A 14,837-nucleotide genomic window follows, 5' to 3' on the forward strand; every position below is an offset into this window, starting at 1 on the left:
AAGATCCCTAAGGATAGGATCAAGCTGGCTGATTTTGTCATCTACAGACCCTTCCATTGTAGAGGAGGGAATGTTTGAAAGGAGCAGGTAAATATGTGGGAGAGAAAGAGAAGAAAATGAAATAGGGTGGGGGATTCAGTCCCCATTAGGGCACTAGGGATGGTGATTGGGGTTCACAGGCAGGGAAAGGAGGAGGATGAAGGAAGAAGGGTAGGCAACGTGAAGGGAGGGGCGAAGGCAGGCAGCAGGAGGGAGGGGCGAAGGGCAGGCAGCGGGAGGGAGAGCGAAGGGGGGCGCAGGCGGGCAGCGGGGGGGGGGGGGGGAGAGAGAGAGAGAGAGAGAGAGAGAGAGAGAGAGAGGAAAAGATAGGAATAACATGAGGTGAGATAAGAGAGAGTATGGAGAGAGAGACATGAAAGAAGAAAGAGAGAAGAGGGGTTGGAGGGAGGGAAGTAGGGGAGAAAGAGAGAAGGAGAGAGAGGGAGAGAGAGGGAGAGGGAAAGGGAGAGTGGGAAGGTCGGACGGTGGGTGGGGGGGAGAGAGAGAGAGAGAGAGAGAGAGAGAGAGAGTAGGAAAAAGGTGGGAGAAAGAAAGAAAGAAAGAAAGAAAGATATATTAAGCGTCTACTAAAGACCCAATGGGCCTATGAGACCAAAGTGATACAATAATGTCCATGGCATATCTCATCATGGAATGGAAAATAAAACAGAATGAAAACATAAATATAGCTATCACTGGGGTGATACAAAATTGTCCATGGAAACTCGTCATGGAATACTGAGAACATAAAAACATGGGAGCAACCTCAGCTCCGAGTAGATGGTAAACCACTCTCCAAAATGTCAAGCATGGGACTGACGAGTATGGCCGAGAGGTCTCCCTCAGCTATGTCACGTGGAAAGGTAGCTCGATGGCGGTGTCGCATGTCCTGGATCTGGAGCTGATGAGGTGATCGTGGCCAACGGGGGGGTCGAGGGCGTCGGGCACGCTAGAGTGCAGAGGCTCGGTCCGAGGTAACTCCTCTCGAGCGAGGTAGGTCCAGAGCAGCTCATGGAGGGTCCACAAGATCCACTATGTCGGTGTCCTCCACCTCCTGGGTCCGGAAGAAACTGGTGATGGTTGGCTGCCGAGGGAGGTGGCAGGGTGGCTGGGGCCTGTGTCTCAAGAAGGTGTCCTTGTGTCTGCGGAGCTCAAGCAGGAAGAGGCCCAGGCAACGCTGGTCCTCGAAGTCAATGATCCTCGAGAGTGGACCAAATCCCTCACGAAATAGACAGTGAAACCTCCCGCGGATCTCATAGTATACTGGGCAGCGGCATATGTAATGCTCCTCTGTCTCAACCTCTGTGTGGCATAGTCGGCAGATCCTCTCCTCTCTGGGTGTCTGTACGAGCTGCCCGGCTCTGAAGATGCGCTCAGCTCTACCTGTCTCCACTCTGAGGCGGTGGGAAGAAACCCGTATCTGGCCAATCGCAATCTGCATGGCATGGGACATGTGAACACTCAAGTAGCTCGGCTCTGGATGAATCCATCCTCAATGAGTGTGGGGAAGTAGTCTCTGTAAAAGTGCATCTTCGTGGGGAGCTCCGGGGGTGTGATCCATGTGCAATGTGTGTAGAGGCTAAGAAGATCTGACCGGATAACTCAGTTGGTATCCTCGTGAGACAGCCGAAAAAAAGGGGAGTCCAAACTGTACTGAAGGGGAGGTAGGCGGTCCATGTAGAGCCCATATACTGAGAACCAAGTCCTCTGCCAAACCTGGCTCCCATAAATAAGCCTCATACATCATAACTGGTCTAATCAATGTGTCAAAAGAGCAAGCTCTTTATGCGCACTTTCAGGAAGTGGACCTAAAAGCATGGTCTCGCCAAGCGAGTGTGTTTTTGGAGGGAGCTTGGGTGAGAGCTTTTGCTAGCAACCCTTCTCTCTTAAAGATGTGAACATTCTCTCTCTAGTCCCTCCACCACTAGCTCCTCCTGTCTCCTCCCACTACCTCCACCACCATCTCTCAACCCAGCCCACTTTCTCCCCTCTAGTCCACTGTAGCTCCTCTCTTTCCTCTTTTACCTTTACTCTCTCTCTCTCTCTCTCTCTCTCTCTCTCTCTCTCGTTCACTTCATCTTACTCCCATCTCTCTCTCTCTCTCTCTCACCCTCTTCCCTCTTCTTCCCTCTCTTTGTCTCTCTCTGTCTCTCTCTCTCTCCCCCTCTCCCACCCTCTTCTCTTCTCCCACCCTCTCTCTTCCTCCACCACTCTCTCTCTCTCTCTTCCCCTCTCCCTCCCCGCTCTCCCACCCTCTTCGCTCTCTCCTCCCTTTCCTCTCTCCCTCCACCACCCTCTTCCCTCTCCCCTCCCTTTCCTCTCTCTCCCTCCACCACCCTCTTACCTCCTCTCTCTCCTAGGTCACTTTAGTCTCATACGTCACTTTGGCCTTTTGAAGACGTTAATATAACATTTCATTTCTCCCCTTCCACCACCCTCTTCCCTCTTTTCATTTCATTTCTCCTCTTCTCACCACTATTTTTTTTTGTAAGCTCAACATGCCTTCTTTATGTGAGTCCAACAATGCAAAGTATGTCAAATATATTAAAGCCGTGAAGAAAGCCAAAGCCAAAGCCAAATCCATTAACAAAGTTCATGCCAAGAACAAACCCACTTCTCGGATTCCATCATCCTATCTTGAAGTATTACACTTATATGGGGAAGGCAACTTTGATTTCCCATGCATGTAATTTGTTTGAGTGAGTCGTTTTTTAGCATGTCAGAACACCAAGGATAAAGGGCTTACTAGGTTTGATGGCACTAATTTCTTTACTTGGTGCCAAAGGGAAAGGCACCTTAATGAACCTCATGATAGAATTTTTTGGGATAATGATGCAAGCTAATGAAAGTTTCTCAACTCACCTCAATAAGACTAAAAGCCTTCTCTCTCAGCTTGCCGGTGAAGGAGAAGTTTTGAAAGATGAAATAATCATTGCTGTTTTGCTTAAAAGTGTACCCTCCACTTACAGCACCTTGATCACCACTTTAAAAAATGTACTAGATCTAACTTTGAAAAAGGTAGAATCTTCTATCCTGGAAGAAGAAAGAAATATGGGCAAAGAAGGTCTCTTTCAAGTTGACAATGCAATGGTAGTAGGCAAATCAAAAGTATCATGCTCCCATTGTGGAAAGTCAAGACACAAAGTTGACACATGCAGGTTGAAGATAATATGCAGTTTTTGTGGTCTTAAAGGTAATTCAAAGAATTTTTGCTTTAAAAAGAAGGATAAAGCACACTTGGTTGAGGAAAAAGAAGTTTTGACAAAGGAAGAAGAAACAAATTTTGCTTCTATTGATTCTCATTGGGCTTTTTGAAGTCTTTTTTGATGTATGTTACCTCTGAGCACCACATGATGTAGCCTCATGTAACTTTCTTACTAGTAGTAGTGGGACTTTTGTATGGTTACCTCTGAGCACCACATAATGTAGCTCATGTAACGTTTTAGACATTTGCCTCCTGGGAGGGAAAATCTTTTTGGTTAGTCCCATAGTTAGTGTTTGGAACATGGGAGGGTATTTTGGTATTCCTTCACACTTCTTGGACGCTCTTGCCTTATTTTTAGGCCATGTTGAGGTCCAGGGAGGGTATTGGAATTTATGGCCCCTCTACATGGCTTTAGTAGTGGACCTTAGTAGATTATTTCTCTAAGGTTTAGTAGCTTGGCTTTAGATTTGGACCTTAGCAGATTATAGCTCCTTTTTGGATGGTCCTATTTTCAGCTAATTTATATGCCTTAGTGGAGAATCTCTTCTTCTTACTCTCTACTCTAGGCTTTGGGTGCTCACTTCTAGGCAAGTGATAAGCATCTTGATTAGGATTAGATCCTAATCTCCTCCTTAATCCTTTTGTACTTCAGCCTATTTAAAGGCTCCTCATCTAATGAAGAAGATACTTTAGTTTTTGCCTTATTCACATTGTCATTATGCTCATATGATTTGTCTTTAGCTAATCTAGCCATGCTTAAGCATAGTCTTGCTTCCTAGTTCTTAATCCTTGCTCTAATCATGTGCTCAATCCATCCTTGAGCTCCTATGTTTTCTAACATGGTATCAGACCTGTGTAAGTCAACCTCAAGCTGTGTGTAGTCCCTAATCTCATTTGCTAATCATCCCTCATTAATTAAGTCACTTTTACGTCTTCTCACCATAGCCCATCTGCACCCACAGCTGAACATTGCCTTGCTGTGCACAAACCACTTCAACAATGATCAAGCCCTCTTAGGGGCTTCAAGCTAACCCCTAGGCAACCCTCTATGTGGAGGCTCAAAGCAAAACGATGCTCACAACAGGTGGAATCGCCATCGCCATCCTGAAAGAAAAATTCTAGTTTTTTGCAAAAATTGAGCCAATCACCACGAATTGATCTAATTCCTCTTAGCCCCGGGGGTTTTTGGGCATGGCAAACACGCGTGTAGCATCAAATCTGGCTGAAAATGTTTGCTTGTAGCTCCTCTAGCATTGTGGCAACTACAGAAGGCACTTTGGTCAAAACAGAGATTAAGTAATGATTTCTTTGCTTAATCAAGTGTTTAGGGTGATGATTATCATGTGGACACATTGCTATTGAAGCATGTTGAAGCTTTTTTGAAAATGTTTAGTGAAAGGCATCCATTCTTTCACTCCAAGGTGGCCCAGTTTTTTGGTTTTTCAAAATAGTGAACTTAATCACTAATGAGTGATTAGTGGACATTAATCACTATTTTTTTTTGTAAGCTCAACATGCCTTCTTCATGTGAGTCCAACAATGGCAAAGTATGTCAAATATATTAAAACAGTGAAGAAAGCCAAAGTAAAATCCATCAACAAAGTTCATGCCAAAAACAAACCCACTTCTCAGATTCCATCATCCTATCTTGAAGTATTACACTTATATGGGGAAGGCAACTTTGATTTCCCATGCAAGTAATTTGTTTGAGTGAGTCATTTTTCGGTATGTCAGAACACAAGGATAAAGAGCTTACTAGGTTTGATGGCACTAATTTCTTTACTTGGTCAGTCAAGGCAAAATTCCTTCTCATAAAGAAGGGACTTTGGAATATTGTCAATGGTAAGAACAAATGTCCAAACGGTAGAGACAAAGAAGATGAGAAAGCAGAATGGATAACTAAAGATGAAAAGGCACTTGCCCTTCTAGTGCTTAGTATGGATGATAATTTCATTCATCATATTAGTGCATGCAACACCTCCAAAGTAGCATGGGATACATCGGAGGAGTTATTTGGAGCCACAGGGAAAGGCACCTTAATGAACCTCATGATAGAATTTTTTGGGATAATGATGCAAGCTAATGAAAGTTTCTCAACTCACCTCAATAAGACTAAAAGCCTTCTCTCTCAGCTTGCCGGTGAAGGAGAAGTTTTGAAAGATGAAATAGTCATTGCTGTTTTGCTTAAAAGTTTACCTTCCACTTACAGCACCTTGATCACCACTTTAAAAAATGTACCAGATCTAACCTTGAAAAAGGTAGAATCTTCTATCCTGGAAGAAGAAAGAAAGATGGACAAAGAAGGTCTCTTTCAAGTTGACAATGCAATGGTAGTAGGCAAATCAAAAGTATCCTGCTCCCATTGTGGAAAGTCAGGACACAAAGTTGACAAATGCAGGTTGAAGATGATATGCAGTTTTTGTAGTCTTAAAGGTCATTCAGAGAATTTTTGCTTTAAAAAGAAGGATAAAGCACACTTGGTTGAGGAAAAAGAAGTTTTGACAAAGGAAGAAGAAGTAAATTTTGCTTCTATTGATTCTCATTGGGCTTTTTGAAGTCTTTTTTGATGTATGTTACCTCTGAGCACCACATGATGTAGCCTCATGTAACTTTCTTAGTAGTAGTAGTGGAACTTTTGTATAGTTACCTCTGAGCACCACATGACCTAGCTCATGTAACGTTTTAGACATTTGCCTCCTGGGAGGGCAAATCTTTTTGGTTAGTCCCATAGTTAGTGTTTGGAACATGGGAGGGTATTTTGGTATTCCTTCACACTTGTTGGACGCTCTTGCCTTATTTTCAGGCCATGTTGAGGTCCAGGGAGGGTATTGGAATTTATGGCCCCTCTACATGGCTTTAGTAGTGGACCTTTGTAGATTATTTCTCTAAGGTTTAGTAGCTTGGCTTTAGATTTGGACCTTAGCAGATTATTTCTCTAAGGGTTAGTAGCTCCTTCTTGTTAGATAACATGGGAGCTCAAGGATGGATTGAGCACATGATTAGAGCAATGATTAAGAACTAGGAAGCAAGACTATGCTTAAGCATGGCTAGATTAGCTAAAGACAAATCATATGAGCATAATGACAATGTGAGGCAAAAACTAAAGTATCTTCTTCATTAGATGAGGAGCCTTTAAATAGGCTGAAGTACAAAAGGATTAAGGAGGAGATTAGGATCTAATCCTAATCAAGATGCTTATCACTTGCCTAGAAGTGGGCACCCAAAGCCTAGAGTAGAGAGTAAGAAGTAGAGATTCTCCACTAAGGCATATAAAAAAGCTGAAAATAGGACCATCCAAAAAGGAGCTACTAACCCTTAGAGAAATAATCTGCTAAGGTCCAAATCTAAAGCCAAGCTACTAAACCTTAGAGAAATAATCTACTAAGGTCCACTACTAAAGCCATGTAGAAGGGCCATAAATTCCAATACCCTCCCTGGACCTCAACATGGCCTAAAAATAAGGCAAGAGCGTCCAACAAGTGTGAAGGAATACCAAAATACCCTCCCATGTTCCAAACACTAACTATGGGACTAACCAAAAAGATTTGCCCTCCCAGGAGGCAAATGTCTAAAACGTTACATGAGCTACATTATGTGGTGCTCAGAGGTAACCATACAAAAGTCCCACTACTACTAGTAAGAAAGTTACATGAGGCTACATCATGTGGTGCTCAGAGGTAACATACATCAAAAAAGACTTCAAAAAGCCCAATGAGAATCAATAGAAGCAAAATTTGTTTCTTCTTCCTTTGTCAAAACTTCTTTTTCCTCAACCAAGTGTGCTTTATCCTTCTTTTTAAAGCAAAAATTCTTTGAATTACCTTTAAGACCACAAAAACTGCATATTATCTTCAACCTGCATGTGTCAACTTTGTGTCTTGACTTTCCACAATGGGAGCATGATACTTTTGATTTGCCTACTACCATTGCATTGTCAACTTGAAAGAGACCTTCTTTGCCCATATTTCTTTCTTCTTCCAGGATAGAAGATTCTACCTTTTTCAAAGTTAGATCTGGTACATTTTTTAAAGTGGTGATCAAGGTGCTGTAAGTGGAGGGTACACTTTTAAGCAAAACAGCAATGATTATTTCATCTTTCAAAACTTCTCCTTCACCGGCAAGCTGAGAGAGAAGGCTTTTAGCCTTACTGAGGTGAGTTGAGAAACTTTCATTAACTTGCATCATTATCCCAAAAAATTCTATCATGAGGTTCATTAAGGTGCCTTTCCCTTTGGCTCCAAATAACTCCTCCAATGTATCCCATGCTACTTTGGAGGTATTGCATGCACTAATATGATGAATGAAATTATCATCAATACTCCTGGCTCTCATAGTAACCGGCAATATATTCACTTATAAAAATCAAGATGGAATCTCTGTTGAAGATCAGCAAGATCAAGCAACAGATCCATATAAAAGAGCCATGGACTCATCCGTTGAGGACCAGCAAGGTCAATCGACCAGATTCATGCACGGTTTCAGAAAATAACTCTTACTCCTTGTTCCAATATCTTTCCTAGCACTTCACTCATAGGCCGTTTCCTTGGTCCCTCAACCACCGTACCGGAAGCTCACCATTTAAATCAAACCGAGGCTGGTCAAGACCTCGGCTGACCTTGTTACGCGAGACGTCCTCCATTGACTCTCCGTCAGCTGTTGCAACTTTATCAGTTAGGTCACCACACGACCTCATTCAGAAGAAGATGATCAAAAATACTTCCCCAGCATTTTTGACATAAAACAGTCATTTAAAACCATTGACAATATTCCAAAGTCCCTTCTTTATGAGAAGGAATTTTGCCTTGACTGACCAAGTAAAGAAATTAGTGCCATCAAACCTAGTAAGCCCTTTATCCTTGTGTTCTGACATACCGAAAAACGACTCACTCAAACAAATTACTTGCATGGGAAATCAAAGTTGCCTTCCCCATATAAGTGTAATACTTCAAGATAGAATGATGGAATCCGAGAAGTGGGTTTGTTTTTGGCATGAACTTTGTTGATGGATTTGACTTTGGCTTTCTTCACGGCTTTAATATATTTGACATACTTTGCATTGTTGGACTCACATGAACAAGGCATGTTGAGCTTACAAAAAAAAATAGTAATTAATATCCACTAATCACTCATTTGTGATTAAGTTCACTATTTTGAAAAACCAAAAAACTAGGCCACCTTGGAGTGAAAGAATGGATGCCTTTCACTAAACATTTTCAAAAAAGCTTCAACATGCTTCAATAGCAATGTGTCCACATGATAATCATCACCCTAAACACATGATTAAGCAAAGAAATCATTACTTAATCTCTGTTTTGACCAAAGTGCCTTCTGTAGTTGCCACAGTGCTAGAGGAGCTACAAGCAAACATTTTCAGCCAGATCTGATGCTACACGCATGTTTGCCATGCCCAAAAACTCCCGGGGCTAAGAGGAATTAGATCAATTCGTGGTGATTGGCTCAATTTTTGCAAAAAAACAGAATTTTTCCTTCAAGATGGCGATGGCGATTCCGCCTGTTGTGAGCATCGTTTTGCTTCGAGCCTCCACATAGAGGGTTGCCTAGGGGTTAGCTTGAAGCTCCTAAGAGGGCTTGATCATTGTTGAAGTGGTTTGTGCACAGCAAGGCAATGTTCAGCTGTGGGTGCAGATGGATAATGAGGGATGATTAGCAAATGAGATTAGGGACTACACACAGCTTGAGGGTGACTTACACCGCTGCTCTTTTATGCTGATGCTTATAGCAGACTCACCAAAGGATATGCAGAGGCACTTGGATACTTTACATGCTTATGCACAGGACAGTGGGCTCTCAGTTAACCTTGGTAAGACCAAGGTTATGGTGTGTAACACTATAGCTCAGTGGGTCTGGAGATCAGCGCCTATTTTCACATATGGGCAGGAGACAGTGGAGTACGTTGACTCATACACATATCTTGGAGTGGTGTTCATTGGGCCCACATTTTCCATGAGGGGGGCAGCAGAGGCCAGATTGACTAGAGGATATGCAGCACTAGGAGGTCTAGAGAGGATGTGCTCATAGGTACAGTTTTAGGAGCCACGTACTAAGCTGTGGCTGTTTGACACGTTGGTCACATCGGCTATGCTATATGGAGTACAGATCTGGGGGCCTAGCCTAGATCGTCACAGTCGATCAGGACGCACATACGATGGCTGGAGATCGATGGAGAGACCACTTGTGTCCATGATCTCCAAGATGATTCGGGCTAAGGCCTCGGTACCCCATGAGATTATCCGAGCCGAGATGGGAGCACCACCGATCGTAGTAGAGGCTCTTGCCAGATCAGTGTCCTTCATTCATAGCACCTGGGAGCTTCCCCGGCACCGGTATGACTTGCTTTAGAGTCCTCTCATCAGCTAGTCATGGAGGGAGACACTTCATGTTGGTATGCGCAGATAGCATCCTGGTTTGAGCTCCACGGGTTCAGCTTAGACAGACTTCCACCCTTCCAGTACTCTCTGGAGGCACCCTCTCTCACCTTGACACATTCTGAGATTAGTAGAGTCATCAGACAGGACCTCATTCAGTTGGACACTAGGAGGACATGGCTAGAGCCCTCACAGGAGTTGGGGACGAAGATGGCTTTCTATAGAGACCATCTTCTCCGCACCACTGAGGATGGCTTTATACTTAGACCGAGCTACATGGATACCCATCTGTCTCATGGATTGAGGTGCGCCATTGGGCAGATCCCCACCTCCTCACATCAGTTAGAGATAGAGAAAGGCAGATTTAGAGGCATACCTCCAGGGGCAGGATTTGTCAGATTTGTTGGATAGAGCCAGAGATGGAGGAGCACTACATCTGTCGCGCTGCACATCATATTATGAGATTCGAGGGCGCTACCATTGCCTTTTCAGAGAGGGATTTGGACCACTGGCTAGAGTCATGGACTATTGTGATCAGCGATGCTTGGGTTTTTATCTCCTGGAGATCCGCAGACTCAGAGAGTCCATCGTCAGGAGCAGACGCCCGACTGGCAAGGAGTCCACACAGAGACAGATTACTGACTTCTTTAGAGGGACTACCCGGGAGGACACACAGCCGACAGCCCAGCAGCAAGCGAGCACCCCGTGGGACTCTAGTTGAGAGAGCTATCCAGTTGGGCAGATCTAGACACCCGACGGTTCACGGATCCTCACATCGGAGACGGTGCCTACACCGGAGGATTCAGAGCATCATTGCGAGGCATCGGGCTCACCTGACCAGGCATCTCACTATGGCAGATATCCAGGCCATCCGACAGAGACCCATGCTAGAGCTCCTAGGATGATTACGACTCCAACCATATACTGTTGTACTCACTGTCACTTTTGTACTCCCCCATATTCATGTATTCATGTATCCATGTACTCATGTACCCCATTTTGACTAGTAGCATTAGCTTCCCACTCTCCCTAGTTGTTGCTTCCGAATGCCCCCCCTATTGATGTATTGTGGGGCTAGATACTTAGTTCTTTCTTTCTTTTCTTTTCCAAACAGTGTATCAGATGTCACATGGTTGTAACTTTGGTCTCATAGGTCACTTTGGCCTTTTGAAGACGTTAATATAACATTTCATTTCTCTCTCTCTCACTCCCTTCCTCTTTCCTCTCTCTCTCTCTCTCTCTCTCTCTCTCTCTCTCTCTTCCTCTTCCTTCACATATAGAGGGGATCTTGTGGAGATTGTCTCATCCTATGTCTACCTTGGTGTCACTTTCAGTGGCCCACGCAGCACATGCCAGAGTGACGCGGGGATATGGAGCCTTGAGCTTACTTGAGCGGCAGTGCTTCCAGGCACATTTCCAGGAGCCCAGGACGAAGGGCTGGCTTTTTGACACTCTCGTCACACCAGCCTTGATGTATGGAGTAGCTTTCTGGGAGCCAGATTTATCCGATGAGGATTGGTAGGCGAGTTGAGAGGCCCCAGGTCATGATGTTCTCCCGTATGATCCGCAGCAGCAAACCATCGGTCCCACACCAGATTATCCAGGCAAAGTTTGCTGCAGCCCCGATGGTAGTGGAGGCACTCTTCCAGACAGTCCATCGCATCAGTCACATGGATCCCCACAGGTACCCGAGGCTTGCCTTGGAGTCCTCCAGACAGCTAGCACTTGAGGGGCATTCAGGAGTATGGTATGCACTAGGTGATGGTGATGTTATTGTGCATAATTAGGAGTGAGCCCTCTCTGAGATCATTCTGGCAGTGTTTGGAGCAGCAACCTGGTTCTTGATGCTCAATTACATCTCTCATCTCTATACACTGGACCAAGACTAGCTTCTAAGATTTGAATTTGAGACCTCGAGTTGCACAAGGACAGAGCAGATCTTGGTACTTCTTGGTGGTTTGATGGCTTGAGACGCACGCCCACCCTTTTGAGTACAACCTAGATTCCCCCTTCTTGGATCTCTCCAAACAAGAGATCAACCTTGATCCCTCTGAACAAGAGATCACCACATCATCCATCTAGATATACATGGCTTCACACGGTTAATATATGGCTTCACATGAGCCAGCCGTGGTTGATATACCCGAAGCTTTCCACAAAGCTTGGTTCTATAAAGAACACTTTCTACAGGTCACAGAGGATAATTTCATTGAGAAACCCAGATATCTCTATAGACACACATCTCATGAGTCACACCATGCGGATTTCTATCGGTCAGCAATTGGTATCTTCTCATCGACTCCTAATTAAAACAAGATGAGTTGAAGATACTCCACAGAAGGCTTGAATATGAAGACTATGGTCCACTGGGGAGATAGTGTCTGAGGAGCACTACTTGTTTTGATGTCCAGTATATTATGAGCTATGACGGAGATTCCATTGCCCCTTCAAAATGTGTCCAGTCCCCTCCCTCACGTGTGATGCACCACTCAAGCTGGGCCAACGCCACGAAACTCTGATGTGGCCACACATGAGCTGCATGACCCTACCTCAGCCTCCATCACAAATTTCTCCACGAGGCCCACCAAACCCAACAAGGCCAACAGATCACAAACGACACACCAGGCCTCATGATCCTCTTGCTGCATGCACACAGGGAGTTATTAGAGAGAGGGCAACGTGCCTGCAGAGAGTCAGATGTTCCTGTTCTCAGAGATCCAGACTCTCCACCTGTTAAATCACAAACGACACACCAGATCTTGTAATCCTCTGGCCCCATGCACATAAGGAGTCATCCGAGAGAGGACAATCTCTCTCCAAAAGAGCCAGACGTTCCCGTCCTCAGAGATCCAGAACCACCTGGTCAAAATCCGGGACATTATTTGAAGCCCCAGAGAGGCACCACCACACGTGTGGTCCTATACTCCGTCCATGAGGAGGATGACACATGAGGTATTTCTGACTACTCCATTTTGCACAATGGGCCTCCTTAGTACATAGGCCGTAACTTCTTTTTGGCAGCTAGTTTTTCTCTTCATGTTGTCTTGACACCCAGTTTAGTCATGGATAATATGTAACAATCATAGACCCTTCTGGTCTTTTGTAGACGTAAATATAACCTCTCTCTCTCACACACACACACGACCCAGCTCAGAGGATAGGAGAGGAGTGGAGGTTAGATGTGATGTGTGTGATGTGGAGTGTGAGTGCGTGTGTGTGTGTGTGTGAGTGTGAGAGAGAGGTTTCACAAAAAAAGTGTGCGTGTGAGAGAGAGAGAGCTTACCGTCTTCATCGGGGACCTGGACGTGCAAGATGAGGAGTTTGAAGTTCTTTCGAGAGGCAGGGTGGATGAGCTTGGCGAGGAGCCAGTCGAACGCGGCGAGGCTGCTGATGGAAGGGTGGGAGCAGCCTTTGATGGACGACTGGTTCACGGCCAGCAAGATGCGGGTCGGACCACCAGAGGAGGAAGAATCTGATGAGTGTTCCGCCATAGCTAGATCTGCCGGCTGCTGCTGCTGTTGCCACAAACTGCAGTGCAGGAGTGACCTGTCGTTCCCGGCACCCACGCTGTCTTTCTAAACTACGCCACTTGTCCACAGGAAAAAGCGACACGTACGCCACTTGTCCACAGAAGAGACCCTTGACAAAGGGGTGAAAGAAAAAAAAAAGTGTGTGCCTCGCATAAAAAAGGGTAGCTTTTCACATTGCCATCTTGCATAGATAGTGGTACTTTACCAACATGCACAATGGTGTTTCCACATATCTTCGTTTTTCCATTTTTTACATATCTTTAAACCATTCCCCATGACTATAAGCGTCTGGGGGGGACTTTGAAGCCCCCTCTCCAAGCATCCGCACTTGATTTCATCATCTTGGCTTCACAAACCATTGATGAACTCCATTTTTATCAATGGTTTCAGCAATTCAAAGTTGGCCAAGTGGCTACTTCGAGGGTCCAAAACTATCTTGGTCCTATTTTCGTGCATGGTCGTATGATGATAAAACCGAGTAATTCTTGCCAATCACACTGTTCATTAACATAGTCATGAGTGGACTACTACCCTAGATTGTCTGTGGACGATTGTCAATGCTTGCTCAGACAGTGCAAAAGAGTTAAGTTGATTGGATCCTTGCATGTTTGAGCACTTTGTCTCAAGTTTTCACAGTTTTGGCCAAAAAAAATACAGGTTTACTCCTCTAATTCCTGTTTACTGGTGCATTTTTTGGGTGTTTGATTTGATAGGATACCTCAGCTATTCCTACTCTATCTAATGATATGCTCAATGCAACCTAATGGTGTTTTTACAAGGATTAATGGTGGTGAGATTAGTTCCTAAAATGAATAAAAACTCTAAAATTTAGCAAATACAAGAAAAAAGAGCTTGAATCAAAGGAAATGGAAGAGATCACTTACTTGTACACATGCAACTTAAGCTTGAAGGGTTACTCCATGCTCCATTGCACCAAGGTAATCAATTAAGCCAAAAAACAAACAACAAAACATAAGTTAAACAATACCAACCGGTGGATTTGTATTCCAGCCGAGCTATGACAATACTCCAAATGCAAAGTATAGCAAGGGAGTCCTAAGCTAGGACACTTCCTCGATAATGGTGCCAAAGATGTTCATTGATTTAAGAACACTTGAGCCTTATAAGATAGCAAAAAAAGCGGAAGAATGCAAGGGTCTTACTGGCTCGCACCTCTAGCCACTCTTAGTGGAGCAACCCTCTCTTGTGAAAAGCTAGGGTCCTCAAACTTGCTCCACTCTTAGTGGAGCAACCCTCTCTTGTGAAAAGCTAGGGTCCTCAAACTTGCCTTTCTTGTTATCACCTACAAGAAAGCTTTGCAAATGGGTGGGGAAACAAAGAGGGAGAATAACCATAGGAACCTTACAACAAGGAGCAGGAGAGATAGGTCAAGCACCTCGAGGAGCCCACATCCCATAGTATGACCCAGCCTTACACAACTACCCTCCGTAGTATCCCAACTTGCCTCAAGGGCAAGTTCAATATCCTGGATATGCCATGCCACCCACCAACCTACCAATACCCATAGTATCCTTTGTAGCCATTACCTTAACATCCACCTACACCACTACCTATTGCACTAGCCACTGAAGATATCTTAAGGATAGCATCACAATTAAGGAGGGGGATAGCAACAAGACTCATACTCCACCACTGTAATGCTCCTTACATTATAAG

The 14,837-nt window shown here is 44.5% G+C and overlaps 1 protein-coding gene across 1 annotated transcript in view; it reads right to left on the reverse strand.

The window, feature by feature from the left end:
* LOC147611021 (universal stress protein A-like protein) overlaps positions 1 to 13,218 on the reverse strand; it is an 81,576-nt gene extending 68,358 nt beyond the window's left edge. Inside the window, exon 1 of the mRNA XM_086785673.1 lies at positions 12,914 to 13,218. Within this exon, the coding sequence (XP_086641799.1) occupies positions 12,914 to 13,121 (208 nt within the window). The 5' untranslated portion in view covers positions 13,122 to 13,218. The remainder of the gene's footprint in view (positions 1 to 12,913) is intronic.
* Between the last annotated feature and the right edge of the window lie 1,619 nt (positions 13,219 to 14,837).

This window comes from Cibotium barometz, chromosome 48 (genome assembly GCF_041138505.1).
Source record: "Cibotium barometz isolate CiBa-2024 chromosome 48, ASM4113850v1, whole genome shotgun sequence".
Lineage (NCBI taxonomy): Eukaryota > Viridiplantae > Streptophyta > Polypodiopsida > Cyatheales > Cibotiaceae > Cibotium > Cibotium barometz.